Source organism: Aristolochia californica, unplaced genomic scaffold (assembly GCF_029961685.1).
Source record: "Aristolochia californica isolate CCGP_79_NKW_82.1479 unplaced genomic scaffold, dmAriCali1.0.hap1 SCAF_12, whole genome shotgun sequence".
NCBI lineage: Eukaryota > Viridiplantae > Streptophyta > Magnoliopsida > Piperales > Aristolochiaceae > Aristolochia > Aristolochia californica.
This window is the reverse complement of record NW_027181793.1, coordinates 20,931,960-20,945,705: the sequence shown is the minus strand read 5'-3', so window position 1 is coordinate 20,945,705 and position 13,746 is coordinate 20,931,960. Positions and strand designations below refer to the sequence as shown.

At 38.1% G+C, this 13,746-nt stretch overlaps 2 protein-coding genes across 6 annotated transcripts in view; one reads left to right on the top strand and one right to left on the bottom strand.

Annotated features, from left to right (window-relative positions):
• Positions 1-2,156, top strand: part of LOC137946159 (DNA-directed RNA polymerase I subunit 2) — a 65,487-nt gene extending 63,331 nt beyond the window's left edge. For 2 of the 3 annotated variants that reach the window (XM_068792369.1, XM_068792368.1), the window contains exons 27-28: positions 260-508; positions 1,023-2,156. In XM_068792369.1, coding sequence (XP_068648470.1) covers positions 260-508; positions 1,023-1,448 — 675 coding nt within the window. In that variant the 3' untranslated portion in view covers positions 1,449-2,156. The remainder of the gene's footprint in view (positions 1-259; positions 509-1,022) is intronic. The other variant, XR_011111046.1, reaches the window with a different exon arrangement.
• Positions 2,157-2,841: 685 nt separating this feature from the next.
• LOC137945280 (transcriptional corepressor SEUSS-like) lies at positions 2,842-12,491 on the bottom strand. 3 transcript variants are annotated; one of them, XM_068791091.1, is made up of 10 exons: positions 12,186-12,491; positions 10,259-12,031; positions 10,062-10,181; positions 9,389-9,437; positions 9,070-9,284; positions 8,327-8,395; positions 7,358-7,455; positions 6,246-6,339; positions 5,837-5,906; positions 2,842-4,239 (listed from the first exon to the last, which is right to left on the bottom strand). In XM_068791091.1, the coding sequence occupies exons 2-10, from the start codon at positions 11,300-11,302 to the stop codon at positions 3,281-3,283; spliced, it is 2,718 nt and encodes a 905-aa protein (XP_068647192.1). In that variant the 5' UTR covers positions 11,303-12,031; positions 12,186-12,491; the 3' UTR covers positions 2,842-3,280. The 3 variants fall into 3 exon arrangements, with proteins under 3 accessions (XP_068647192.1, XP_068647194.1, XP_068647193.1); XM_068791093.1 differs by having other exon boundaries at positions 10,259-11,917; XM_068791092.1 differs by having other exon boundaries at positions 10,259-11,840.
• Positions 12,492-13,746: the final 1,255 nt, after the last annotated feature.

The window sequence follows — 13,746 nt, the reverse complement described above, 5'->3', positions numbered from 1 at the left end:
GTGCTCATCATTGTGATAGTCTTATTGTTATGAAGTTCTCATACATGTAAAATGGCAAATTTTGTAAATCCATGCATCTTTAATTTATGTGTTTATAAAAATGTGGAAGTAGCAAGTTCAGTCATTGTCATCTTCACTATGAGGATTACATGTAAAGTAACAAATTTTTTTTAATATCTTAATTGTTTTTTTCCTTTACATTGTTCGATCCTGATTTTTTTCTTTGTTTAATACTTTCTGGGTAACTTTTTTCTCACAGGGAGGTAGTCTGCACGGGAAGTTTGTTGATGCAACTCCATTTCCAGGATCTGACAATAAAGGTTGCCCTGAAGATGAATCAAGCTCATTAGTGGATGAACTGGGCCATATGCTAGCCTCCAAAGGTTTTAATTATCATGGATCAGAGGTCCTATATAGTGGGGTTCTGGGTACTGAACTTGCGTGTGAAATATTTGTTGGTCCTGTCTACTACCAGCGACTGCGACACATGGTTTCTGACAAGTTTCAGGTGACATGGGGATGCTCATTTATTCTATTGTTTATAGATGTCCAAGATCCTTTCTTCACTAGTAGTTCAAATACATAAAGCAAAAGCCATTTTGAAAAAAAAAAAATATAGTTCTTTGGGTTTTTCTGTACTGGCATGCATACCTAGAAATCCAACACTATCAGCCGACACATGCTATGTATCATTCTGGCATGTCTTGGTTGTAATTCGTAGACACTTGCAAACATGTTTCTTTGTGCTGCTTTATCAACTCTGCAGACAAATGAGTTTAGGTTGGCTTAGCTAGAAAGCTTTTAGGATAGGTTGCAGTGAAGATATTGGTTGTAATAGGGTGGAGAGCTGTTCTCTCAAGTTACCCACTGTAGGTACTTTTAAAGGTCCGGCTGCTGAGGTGCTTTACTCAGGTTTCTTGGCAGATGATATATAGCGTCCATTTCATACAACTGAATCGCTGTCATATTTGCTTACAGTCTTTGACTTATGTTGACCTAACTTGGCTTTCTATTTTGAGCAGGTCCGTTCAACAGGCACTGTGGACCCTCTAACAAAGCAGCCCATTAAAGGAAGAAAAGCTGGGGGAGGGATCCGGTTCGGAGAAATGGAACGTGATTCTGTCCTTGCTCATGGAGCTGCATACTTGTTACATGACAGGCTCCACATATGCTCCGATTATCATATTGCTGATGTTTGCTCACTTTGTGGTAGCATCCTTTCGGCATCTGTCTTACAACAACAGAAAAGAGCAGTGGTACGGGAGATTGCTGGACTTCCTCCTGTGAGAGCTACTAAGAAGGTCATTTGTCATGCCTGTAAAACAAGCAAAGGGATGGAGACTGTTGCCTTGCCTTATGTGTTTAGGTATCTGGCTGCTGAATTAGCTGCAATGAACATAAAAATGACCCTCAAACTTTGTGATGGAGCAGAGTCAATAGAAGCATGAATAACCTGACCTGTGTAACATAAAGCGTGCTCTGACACTCGAACAACCAAGAGAATGATCTTCATCTGCTAACAGCAAAGAGGATATAGAGCTTTCATACTGAAAGATATAGCGTGGTGTGGCATAGTTCGGTGTGGTTTAGTGGAGAGAAAACCTTGTTGATGCATCAATGGATAAATAGCTAGCAGATTTAAGGTTTGCAGTTGCAAATCGTCCTATTAACAGACATGATCGTATTCTTTTGTGCAGCCATGCAGATTCAGTAATTTTCAGTGCAAAAGTGGTGGTGATACAAGGTGATCTATTTGTTGATAATTTAGGCAGAGATGTGGTCCCTAACAGCTGCTCAAGTAGAACTGTCGGAGCAAAGTAGAAGACACCAGTGTTGTTGTATAACTATTGAACACTAGTTATGAGAGGGTAATTATTTGCTATTGTTTTGAAAACAACCTTTACTTTTTTTTTTTTTTTTTTTTTTTGAGATGTCTCCATTCTTTTAATCGTTCTCGCAACTCCAGTTTCTTATTGTATTTCACATTAACAGAAAGCAACCGTGAAAAGCTGGTTTTTGTTTTTTGTTTTTCTTTCAGTAGCAAGTAATAGCTTCGATGGTAATTAGCTCAAGGGTGGGCTTCCAAGAGGAGAGTATGTAATATGTATCATTAGCTAAATATATAAATGGTTTTCAGGCAGAAATTTACTGTTCTGTGAGGTCGAAAGAGAGCATCTACTCACTAAGAAAAAACTGTTTGGTTGAATATTATAAACAACTAGTTTTAATCACCCATCTTTTTCTATTCAATATTATTCAGTTAATTACCAAATTAATCATTAGCTATTATTTGATCATAAACCAATATGTCGAAATGGAAATCTTTTGTTTTGTGATTTGTCTTTTTTAGTTCAACTTGCAACTCCCTGGAAATCTAATGGCATTGGCAAGTCTTGCCAAGAGCTTGGATTCAAAGTTTGATGCATATTAGTAACGTAAAAAAAGAAATGAAAAAAATGTATAAATTTCTTTCTTATCTTTGCATAGTTAAGCTATCTGAATGAAGCTGCAGTTTAATAAATAAAAGCTATAACTAGACCTCAGATCACTTCAATTTGTTTTTTAATTTAATGTCACCTGAGTTAGTTCGACGTAAACAGGTGGTCAGGTCCATTTCAACCGTAAAAGAATAGACAGCACTGAACATGGACTACATAATCAATAACGATAAGCCGAAATGTTTAAGAAAACATTTAAAATAAAATCTGATTATTTATTTAGAAAAAGAGTATTTGGTGGGGCGGCATCGTTAATATTGAGAAACAGTTGATCCTTTCAACCTCATAAACCTTGACCTGCTCTGTACAAGAGAAGAAACCAAAAAAAAAAAAAAAAAAAGGATTCTCAAGATAACTAGATTGCTCTCAAAATGAACAGCATATCCGTCGTGTACATTTACGCGAAAACTCAAATATCCACCAGAAAACGCCTTGCACTCTTTCTCTTTCGATGTGTTGTTCGCTTGTACAACCACAGATGCAGGAGACTGCCAGCCCTGCCCTTAACAAGGAATGTTAAAACAACACAGAGAGAAACGAAGGGGCAATTACCATATAAACGTCCCAAGAGACGGATGCTAAACTATATATTCCCTTTCTCAATAGAATTAGTACAGGTACAGACTGAAAGGAGAGCCCCCTGGAAAACTAGGGTATATCCACTTCCAGGATCACACAGGGCAGCACAGTCCGCTTGTAAGCTCTCTTCCCTATATTCTCTGGCACCCCTCTGTCGTGTATCGAAAAGACATCAAATGATAAAACCACTGAGGCGAGGCCCTTCACGGTGATGACTTCCACTCAAATTGGAGATTATTAAAGCTGTTTACTGACCCAAGTCCGCTTAAGAGCCTGCTACCCAAATCTTGATTCTGGTGGTTCATGCTAGGGTCCTGTGGCATTGAACCCATGGTGGCTCTTCCATTCAAAGCAACTGAGTTATTGCCGCCCATGGTAGCTCTGATTCCACTAACCGTTGCAGTGGGACCGATACCACTCATATTACCGAAGCCAACACCAGATATACCTGAACCATTTGCTATTCCATTCCCAACCAGGCACGTCCCACCATTTAGACCTGCAGTACCTGTTTGTACCATCCCGTTGATGCTTTTCATCTCATTTCCCAAGGTTCCCATACCCACCATGTTATTACCTCCACTTAGTTGTGAGGACATCATCATCTCTTGTATAATTTGTTGAACAGAACTTTGAGAATCATTTGGATCAGCATCATTGGATTGTGATGGTTGCATGGAGATATTTGCCGGGGAGTTTGTAGTTGCTGAGGGAGGTAAATTGCTGTGCGAATTTTGTTGAGGATTGTTCGATGTTGAAGGGGTGGGTGACGGGAAAGGTGATGCAGGGTTTGGCTGTTGAGACTGGGGGAGAGAAGTTGAAGAGCTGGCTGATGGTATCTGAACGCTCGGCCCTGGCCCACCATAGGGGCTATTTGCATTGCTGATGGGAGTTTCCTGTGACGAGTTCATTGCATTTTGGTGGAGTAGTCCTACAATAGTGGTAGTGGAGGTGGAGTTGGTGGATGGTGCATTGTTGAGGGAGGAGTTATTTACACTTACTACACCATTACCAGGAGGAATCTGCACAGCCGCAGCCTGCACAGAGGTTTGCCCATTGTTTGAATTATGCTGTGCTAGGGGCTGCTGCTCCTCAGGATGTTGGCCTTGATTGTGGAGCCCAGATGATGCGGCAGTCCTTCGAGGAAAATTTATCAAACTTGCTGCACCAGAAAAACACACTAGATAAAGCACCAAAATGAGTAAAAAAAGGAGCACATACGAGGTAATAAATAACATTTTTTGCAGTAACAGTTGCAAACAAAATGCTAGGCACCATATACACATCTATGTTAGATCACCGCTACTACTCAAATAAGCGCCAGACAACTAGAATCCACTAATCAGCTACATAAGCATCCCAGCAGACAAGCAAAAAATTGGAAAAAGCAAATGCTGCCATAGCATTTGTTTGGCATTCTGGATGAAAATGATAATTACCAATTGAATGGCCACAAGCACAAATGAAGAGCAATTTTTTTTTTTTTTTTTGAGTAATAATCACAAATACATATTGCAAGTATAAATAGAAAGAATCCGACAAGAAAAGGAGGAGATGAGAGATTGCTATTTCTTTATCTGTTTCTGGCCAACATGAATCAGGTAAACCTCCTCGGTCAAGTCTAGTAACCTCAAGAAACCAGCTGAAGCTGTTTTTTATTGTAATTAGATGAAAATTTAGACTTATGAAAGAACAGTTTCCAAGCAGCACATCCCAAGAAGAGTCAATAGCATTGCTGACACCTTGTCCAGGGAGGTTTCCTGGCAGCACCACTGTAGGGGCTTCACTGCCCCATTGACATTTCTTGCCACTACTCTTGGGAGCTCCTTTCTTGGCTTTTAGTTTTTGTGGTGATTCTTCTGTCTGTACTCCTTTTTCCCTGGGGAAGCTTTCATTCACAAAAAAAAAAAAAAAGGGAACCTACTGAAGCCAACTTGCCTCAGATGAAGGTCGACCTAGTCAACAATTGGTAACAGTAGAAACAAGAGCAACAGTTGGATATTACTGCAACTGAGATCAAAGAATCATTGCAAGATCACAAGCAATACAAGGACCACTTTATCTTCTTTTCATGAAAAGATCACACCCTTTACATATTTCTCTGCTTCTTATGCTTTGTAGTGTTTTGAAATAGTATTATTAAGAATGCACACCCTGACTTCCCCAATTCTTTCCAAACCTTGAAAACTTTGGCCACAAAATAGGAGGGGAACAAGAGTAAGTTGTTGCAATACAAAAGGTGGTGCTCAGTAAATCCAAGCAATACCCCTAAAAGCATCAATGTGGCACTCAACATATATAACAGTACTAATGATAATAATATTACTATCATACTAGTTGAGATAGTACGCCCTTCATGGCATGGAGTAGGCAGGTAAACTTAGCCACGAGCATAGTTCCATCATTTTAGAGTGGATTTATGTCACTCAAGACTTCTAAAATCTTTTAAAATACCAACAGCACAGCAAAAGACAATAAACGGATGTTGAAATAAACAGAAATCATGAGCCGGTGCACATGGTAAATTTTACAATTCTGTAGTAGCTAGAACATGAATGATCAAGGTTTTAGCTTTTCAATCACAAAGAATAAAAGAAAAAGGACAGCCACTGCCACAACAAGAAATGCACATCACATTAGTCCTATATAGGATAAAATGAGAAAACAAGGTAATAACAGAATACAAGATCTGCAGTTTTTTTCTTTAATAGCCTTCTAATCTATCTGGAAGCTTCTACAAGACAAACCCTGTCACTTACCCATGGGCCCAGTGCCAGTTTCTCTGCTATAATCAATCAAATCTTTCATACTATTAACCACCTCTGATATCTGCAGTTATGAAAAAAACAATTAATGCATCAAGAAGCAACATGGACAATAATAACACAACAAGAAAGGATTCTCTAGGGCTCTTGGCATATTATTAAAGTATTTTTTTCCTTCCTCCAAAGTTAGTAGACCTGACATCTATCTTCTAGACCTGATAGCTCTCTTTTTTTTTTTTTTTTTTATGATATTCCGAAATTTTAATAATTCTGATTGAATTTAATTAAGCTAAATTTGGCAGAATTGCTCATAAAGGTCGAAATAGGCTCTGTCAGCTGAAACATCGATGAGACAACCAACACCAAAAAATATACATTGGATTCGTTGGATAGACGAAATTACCTGGAGGCAACGGACATATCTTTTTGTATACCCTAAATCATTTACCAAAGGCACCTCCAGTGCTTTTGCCAATTGACGAGCAGATGCAACAAACCTAAAGTAAAACAGAAGTTTATAAAACCAACAAGATTCAACAACCTAAGAAACAGCAATTTTAAAAGATATGAGAAAAGATTTCCAGCCATCAAATAAAAAGAAACCAGCCAAAGAAAAAATAACACCACCTGTGAAAGTAACTGGATTTAGAGGAGTTAATGTGATCTATCGCATTGTGACGAATTTCATGTGTAGCAGATCTAAGTAAATATAAAAACATACAACATTGAACAAAACAACAACAACTGCAGTTTGTTTCCCTTTATCCCACCAAGAAGACCCTAAGATAGTTGGAAATTTGACTTGCAATAATTGTCATTGGTAATCAATCACAAATGGCAGAGACAATTGAGCAGCAAGCAAGTTAGGGGCTTTGCATAATTGCCAGACTACTACATGAAATAATATTCATATGAAAGTTCTTTAATGGTAGAAAGGTGATTATCACTACATTTTTGAGTTGGAGAACCCTTATCTCTTCTGAGCTAACAGAAACTTAGCTTTGAGATTACCAAAATTCCCGTAATTTGCAACATTTTATATGCCCAGGTTAAACAAGTTTACACAAATGTTTGAGGAGGAACCTTCCTGTTTATGAGCTAATTAGTAATAAGTCAAAACATTAAAAAATGTCCTGCTGCAATTAGAGGAAATTTTTGGAGTTCTGACCAAAAAACAGTTACAAACATCAAGTATATCATTTCATTGGCCATTCAAGGTTACATACTTTTTAGGACTTAATGCAGAGTTTCTGTTAAATAGGTTTAATTGTTTACAGACAATTTAGACAAACACAAGCTACACCAGACAGTGCAAAGAAAAACTAGCTCTCAACAGAACAGAACGGCCATTCTCATCCAAGTATGGTACCACAGCTACAGTTAATTTGTTATTTCGTTTCCAGCAGCCAAAAAACAGATTTATGTAATTACAAAGCATGCTTAAAATATTTCCTCAGGATTTGCAGCAGGGTAAGCAGAGATTACAGTTATTACACAAAGTTTAAAGGTCCTTACATATTACAGTTATTCTGCAAGTCTTGAGCAGATAAGTTGGATGATGCATTTTGAGCAGTAGACTGATACTTCTGAGCCACTGCACCCAGCTGACTTACCTGCAAAGGAGAAGCCCAATATAAAAATGGTACAACTACATAATATACTTGAGAGTTGGAATTCAAGCAAGCACAACCGACAGTGAATCTTGCCAACAGAATACTTCTAAATAATTAAAAAAAGTAACAATAGCCAAATTCAAACAAGAAAACAAACTAAACAAGGAAGAAATCTAATAATTTTTTTTTTTAAATTTGCAGAGAAACCTAAAAATAAAAGCAGTATACATGTAACATAAAAACCCAAATTTAAACTAGAATTGGAATTCCTGCAAGCCCAACAAGCAGTGTATCAAGCTAACAAACACCAAAAATAAACAGTCGAATTTAAACAAAAAAATAAACCAAATAAAGGAAAAAACTAATAATAAATCAAAAGAGCTAATCTAAGTATAATAATGTGGATAATCATGTTAGTAAAAAAAATAATGTGGATAACCATGTTAGTTAAAAAATAATAATGTGGATAATCATGGCACAGAAGAGTTAAAAAGAAGGAAGAAAATGAAAACACGACACATGCACTTCTAAAATTAATTATTTGCATTTCCTATTTCCAGATATCGCACACTATCAAGACTATAAAAGCTGTTTCAAAAAGGAAAAATAATGACCAAAGATAGGCATCAATGAAAGACAACTAATGGACTCTAACAACCATAGGTTTCTCATGCCATTTCATGCTGTTGAGGATTATCTTTCAGAGTGAACAAGATGGAAAGACCAAAAGACACCAAGTTCCAATGCATTTGGTGATTACATGGTTCAGATACAGTCCCCAAAACCAGTCTGCCTCTTTAGGGCACATAATAACGAACAATTCTACGGGCTATTTTATTTAAGCCCCACAACAAGGTGTTTTACAAGTTACCTGAGGGATGATCAATCTTCTAGGGATAAGGTCTTCATGGCGCCTAGCACAGAATTCCCACGAACAAATCTTTAAAAGAACGAAATATGTTAGTCATCAATATGAATGAGCATGGAATAATCCTAGGAATATGTCAGGGTACACCGAGTTTCTGCAGCAGATCTTACCAGATGGGGCAAGTGAAATTTTGTTACTCAAGGAGTAATTCCTATCTTTAAAGAGGGGAACAATCTTCCTAAGACTATCACCCAAACATGGACAGTTTTTATGTTGTATTATGATTTTGATGTTACAAACATGACATAATTCCAGGCATAATTTACACAAATTTTCAATGCTACTATCTAGCTTATGCAAAGTAAGTCCAAAATAATGTTTTTAAAGAAATGCAAGTTAGAGTTATATTAAGTCTTCTATTTTAAGTAAAACATGAAACAAACAAGAATTCTAGGAGTTATTAAAAGATGAAGGATAGTGGATGCCACTATTGCCACTTTCTGGTCCCTCTGCAGAGTGTCCAATGACACCCCTGGTTTTAGGTTTGAAGAATAGGTATATCACTCTTTTGCTAAGTTTAGCATTTTTAAGAGTAGTTTTAAGGTTATATATTGGGTTTGGTTTCAGATGCAGGTACAGCAGGAGCCTTAGTTGGCCTTTCAGGCATTCCAAACTCAAAAATCAGCCCACAGATCTTTAAAAAACCATTAAAACAACTGTAGGGAAAACTAGTAACAAGATCTAACCTTAAGATCAGCAGAGAAGACAATACGAAGTTGACCATCGCGTACTACACGCAATTGATCAAAAACACTTTCTTGTATTGCTTTTGCATAATCAAGGACAATTTGGCCAGACGCATTCTGGTATTCACGAGGCATATCAACATAAAGAAGCTCCTCCAGGGTACCACTATCATATTTTATTTTGCAGAGCCTAGGTAGGACCTCCACAGTTGTTTCTAATCAGAAAACCCACAAGAATTCAAAATGAGGTAACTGGCAGAGTAAATAATCCATAGTGAAACCTAAAAAATCATGGAGTCTTGAAATAAGAACTACATACCAAAACCACGGCCAGGTTTCTTATTGCATATTTCACAGTGCCATACATCCTACAGAATTGCAAGAAACAAAACATTTCAAATAAAAATATAATAGATACAGATTAAATTGAAGATATTAAGCATACCAAAAATTTGGTTTTTGTAGATAATTTCATTTTTATAGTCATATAAAACCAAGCATAATAGAAGGGTGCACTCTGGAATGAAGAAAGTTTGGAGAGGATATAGTGAACAGTTTCATATATATCCAATAATTTGCCAGTAAAGTAGTTCAATTTTTTTCTACTTTGCTTTTTTCATCTCTCAAATGGTTTAGTGACGATTACATCCTCTATCAGTCTGGAACACAAAGCCCCAGTAAGAAACTGCAGTTTACCAGAGCTTTACTGGTATAGCCAATGTTTACAAATATAACAAAGTTTTTACTAACAACAGCCAAGACATTTCACCATGTTTTGAAACTTCTATGAATCAGGGTTTTTTGTGAAACACTTGGACAGTTTCATCCAGAAAGATTTCCATATTAGTTATTTTGAGTCATCTCCCAGTTTCAACTATAAATGTAAACAAACAATATCTTAGTAATGAAAAGTTCCAGGACTACTAAAAACAATAATGCATAATGAACTCTCAAGAATGAGATTCTTTGGTTAAATCAAAGTAGGCAGAAACCTGAGGGAAAACACCAGTAGTCTGTCGCCCAGTTCCATAAAGAGACACACACCACCTTTTCTTTGCATGGGGGGCAAAGTATTCAGCAACAAATTTTCTCCAAAACTCAATGTTGTTATCCTGCAAAAAGAAATATATGAGCAGATGGACCAGAACGACATCAAATTAAGTGATCATCATTCAGGCAAAAGCCTTACCGCTGGTCTATGCTGCTGATGATACATATAGTGAGTCAACCTCCGAGCACACATTCCGGGTTCATAGATGGTTTTGACAGGGTTTCTGACAGGTAAATTCTGCTGTTGGAACTGCTGCTGCAATGGAGCCCGTTGCTGAGGGAGAGCCTTCAACATTTGCTGTTGTTGCTGCTGCTGTTGCAATTGTAAAATCCTCTGTTGTTGCAAGAGATTCATTTGAGCTGCAGCAGCTTGAGGGGACTGTCTAGACATTTGAAGATACTGCTGTTGTTGCTGCTGCTGTAGAAATAGAGACTGGTCTGAATTATGAGGCTCCATTTTGACTGGACCTAGAGATCTCAGAGACTGAAGTTGTTGTGGCTCCAATTTGACAGGTCCTAATGAGCGCAAAGGGCCATTTTGTTCACTTGACAATTGGGGCTCCAGTTTAACAGGTCCCACATTGCTCAAACCTCCTCGAAGTGACTGATAGGGTGATTGTTGTTGCTGCTGTGGTGGCTGCTGTTGCTGTTGCTGCTGCTGCTGCTGTTGTTGTTGAACAGGAAACTGTTGAATGGGTTGCTGGCCGTGAAGGAAGCTCTGTGACTCAAGTTGGTGATGTTGAGACTGATCAAGTCCCATTTGAGTCCCAGATGGGTGTTGGAAATGTTGACCTTGCACTTGAACTGATGGATTTGGGTTTCCACTGTTTGCTTGAGAGAATGAAGGATTAAAAGCAGTCATGCTACTGGCTACACCAGAAAGTGGATCTGACTCTGCCCCTCCCATGTCCATGCCCGCACGTTGGAGGCTCCCTGAAGCAGAAATACCCGAATTTGACCCACCATTGCCAAATGATTGGCTCAGGAGGGAGGAAACGTTGGACATGTTCCCAAGAATATTCATGTTACTGAACTGAGAACGAGGGGAGAGGAGTGAAGGGAAAGAGGATTGTGAAGACACAGCCCCACCTTGAGCTCCCAAAATGCCAGAATTTGTACGGAGAAGGGACGGAGGGACAGATTGGGCCCCTCCAACGGGAGTAGGAGGCCCTGACGGCACCATATTTTACACGAACGAGAACCAAAATTTGGAAACTAAACGAAAAAATCAAACCAAAACAACATGGAAAGATACCAACCCACAAATTCAAAATAAGCAACTTATTGCTCCAAAAGGCTGGACCTTTCGATTAGTCCGACTAGCATTCCCTCCAAAAACGCAAAGCTCGAGATTTCCCACTTCTCCTTCAGCGGTGATTAAAGACAATAAGTTTTTTCTTCTAAGCGGAGAGCCACAAGTGACAAGCTGATAACAAGAAACGTGTAAAACCACAACGAAGTAACATAGTCCAATTCTGAACATCCTATTTTCCCAACAGCCAGTAGTTCGCGCCCACAGTTTTCAAGCAAGACATCCATAGTACACCCCACAACTAACCGAAGGAAATCTTCTCATTGATAAAAAAACCCAATCAATTCCAGAGTCTAATTAATGCCCGTCGTCTACCACAGATCAAACTGCTTCCACCACCAGTCACAACATATAAAAAATCCCTTTCATCCATCCAAGTACCAAACTCAATCTTCGCCGCAATTTCCCACTACCAAGCAAAGCAATCAAATGTCACCAGAGGAAACGATTCCCACACCAGAAATAACAGTGCTATTAACTCAAACACTGCACAACCAGTCAACAATCTTCAAAAAATCACCGTTCGTCGAAAACCACTCCCCACCCGCCAAAACACGGTCAGGCAACTCAACGATCGAGCCCTAAACGCTGAAATTGGAGCTGAAGACGAGCTTCAAACACCGTTATCTAGGGCTCAATACTAATACTACCACAACCAACACAAAACCTTCAACCTATAAAACCCACACACCCCTCTCTTCCCAACTCAAAAAAAAAAAAAAAAAAAAAAAAAAAAAAAAATTCAAAAACTTACCAGTGTGTGTTCTCAAATTCTTACACCACTTCCAACACTTCAAAACAAAGAAAAGCTATCACAAACTCTTCGCACCTCAAACCGTTATCGATTCTCTTCACCTTCTCTCCCAAAGCGCTCTTCCTCTGTGTCTGATTTTTATCCAATCTATATATATCTTCTTCCTCTTGCTCAATATTTTTTTCCCTCTTTTCCTTTTTGTTTATTTTCTTGTTTGCGTCTGTGGGCTGTGTATGAGAGAGAAAGACTGTGCTGTGTCTTTGCGGACGTCAAAATTCCATTGGATCCGATTAAATTCTTCCTCATTCTCTTCTTTACCGGCTTCTCCAAATAAGTCAAATCTTTCAATCTCCCCACATGCATACAATCATTCATGACATCCATGCCTACATGCATAGCATGCTCCCGTTCACACAATCAAGTTCACAGCCGCACTCAGATGTCTTGATAATTACGGTAAAGGGTCGGATGCCAACCGTCGGATGAAGAGACGTGGCGCGAGGAGGAACCGGAAATGGGCATTCGCGCGAAGAGAGAGGTTGTAAGGAGGGGGAGAATGGGTCTATGCATGCGGGATTGGCCGGCTATGGATGGGTCCGGTCTAAAAAGTGGACTAATTTGACGGCTTCGTCTCTTCGAAACAATAATTAATCGACATTTCAACTAAGAGAAAAGCGATTGACCGGGCCCAATGCTGTCTTCCTTCTGAAGGTGCCATTCTCCGTCCGACCCGGACGCCTGGCGGCCGCAGCGGTCCAACCTGATACCGTCCGGGTTCGTGTTTGTACATGCTCTAAAAATTGCTCCCTTCTAATTATGGAACTAATTATTGCTTCTAAGTCTTATTATCTCAATTGAAAACTTGTATTTTATTTTTATTTTATTTCTTATTTATTATTTATTTATATTTATTAAATATTATTATCTATGGAACTAATTATTGATTCTAAGTCTTATTATCTCAATTGAAAACTTGTATTTTATTTTTATTTTATTTATTATTTATATTTATTAAATATTATTATCTATTTTATATTTTTACTTTTTATCATTTTTTATTATTAATTAGTAAGTGGCTACTTAAAAATATTATATTTTTTAAAGAAAAATTACGGGAAAAAAAGCTGGTGTAGCCCAAATTCAAAATGTGATAGTCATTTCCAAAAATATACTCACTTGCAAAGAGGTTTATTGCAATAAGAATTAAGAAATTTACGACCTATTTTTCTTTTCCTCAACTACTTTCATTTTTTTGATTTTTTTTTCTCAAAAAAAGTAATGGGACAATATGGGTTAGAGTCGGGGTAGGTCTCTTAGTGTTCCAAGATGGTTCACCTATATCAAAATTTGAGACTTCTCAAGTGTATCAATTGGCACATCTCCCATTTAACAATGCATAATGTTACCATTATATAAGAGGTGGGAACTCTCATCCCTTTACAACTCCAAGATTTAAGTTGCATATCTTCACCTCCCTAGCTCTTTTATCCTTCTACATTGGGAAGATATTCTGTCTCCATTGGTCCCAACTTCCATTTTGTTGGAAGATAAGCTCAGAGTA

What these genes read in the sequence shown, in the direction of transcription:
- LOC137945280 (XM_068791091.1), bottom strand. Translation starts at nt 11,302, where the DNA reads ATGGTGCCGTCAGGGCCTCCTACTCCCGTTGGAGGGGCCCAATCTGTC. An exon ending in TCTTCTCTGCTGATCTTAAG is followed by an intron (nt 8,396 to 9,069) that starts GTTAGATCTTGT and finishes GTTCTTTTAAAG; the next exon opens with ATTTGTTCGTGGGAATTCTG. An exon ending in GATATGTCCGTTGCCTCCAG is followed by an intron (nt 5,907 to 6,245) that starts GTAATTTCGTCT and finishes TCATAACTGCAG; the next exon opens with ATATCAGAGGTGGTTAATAG.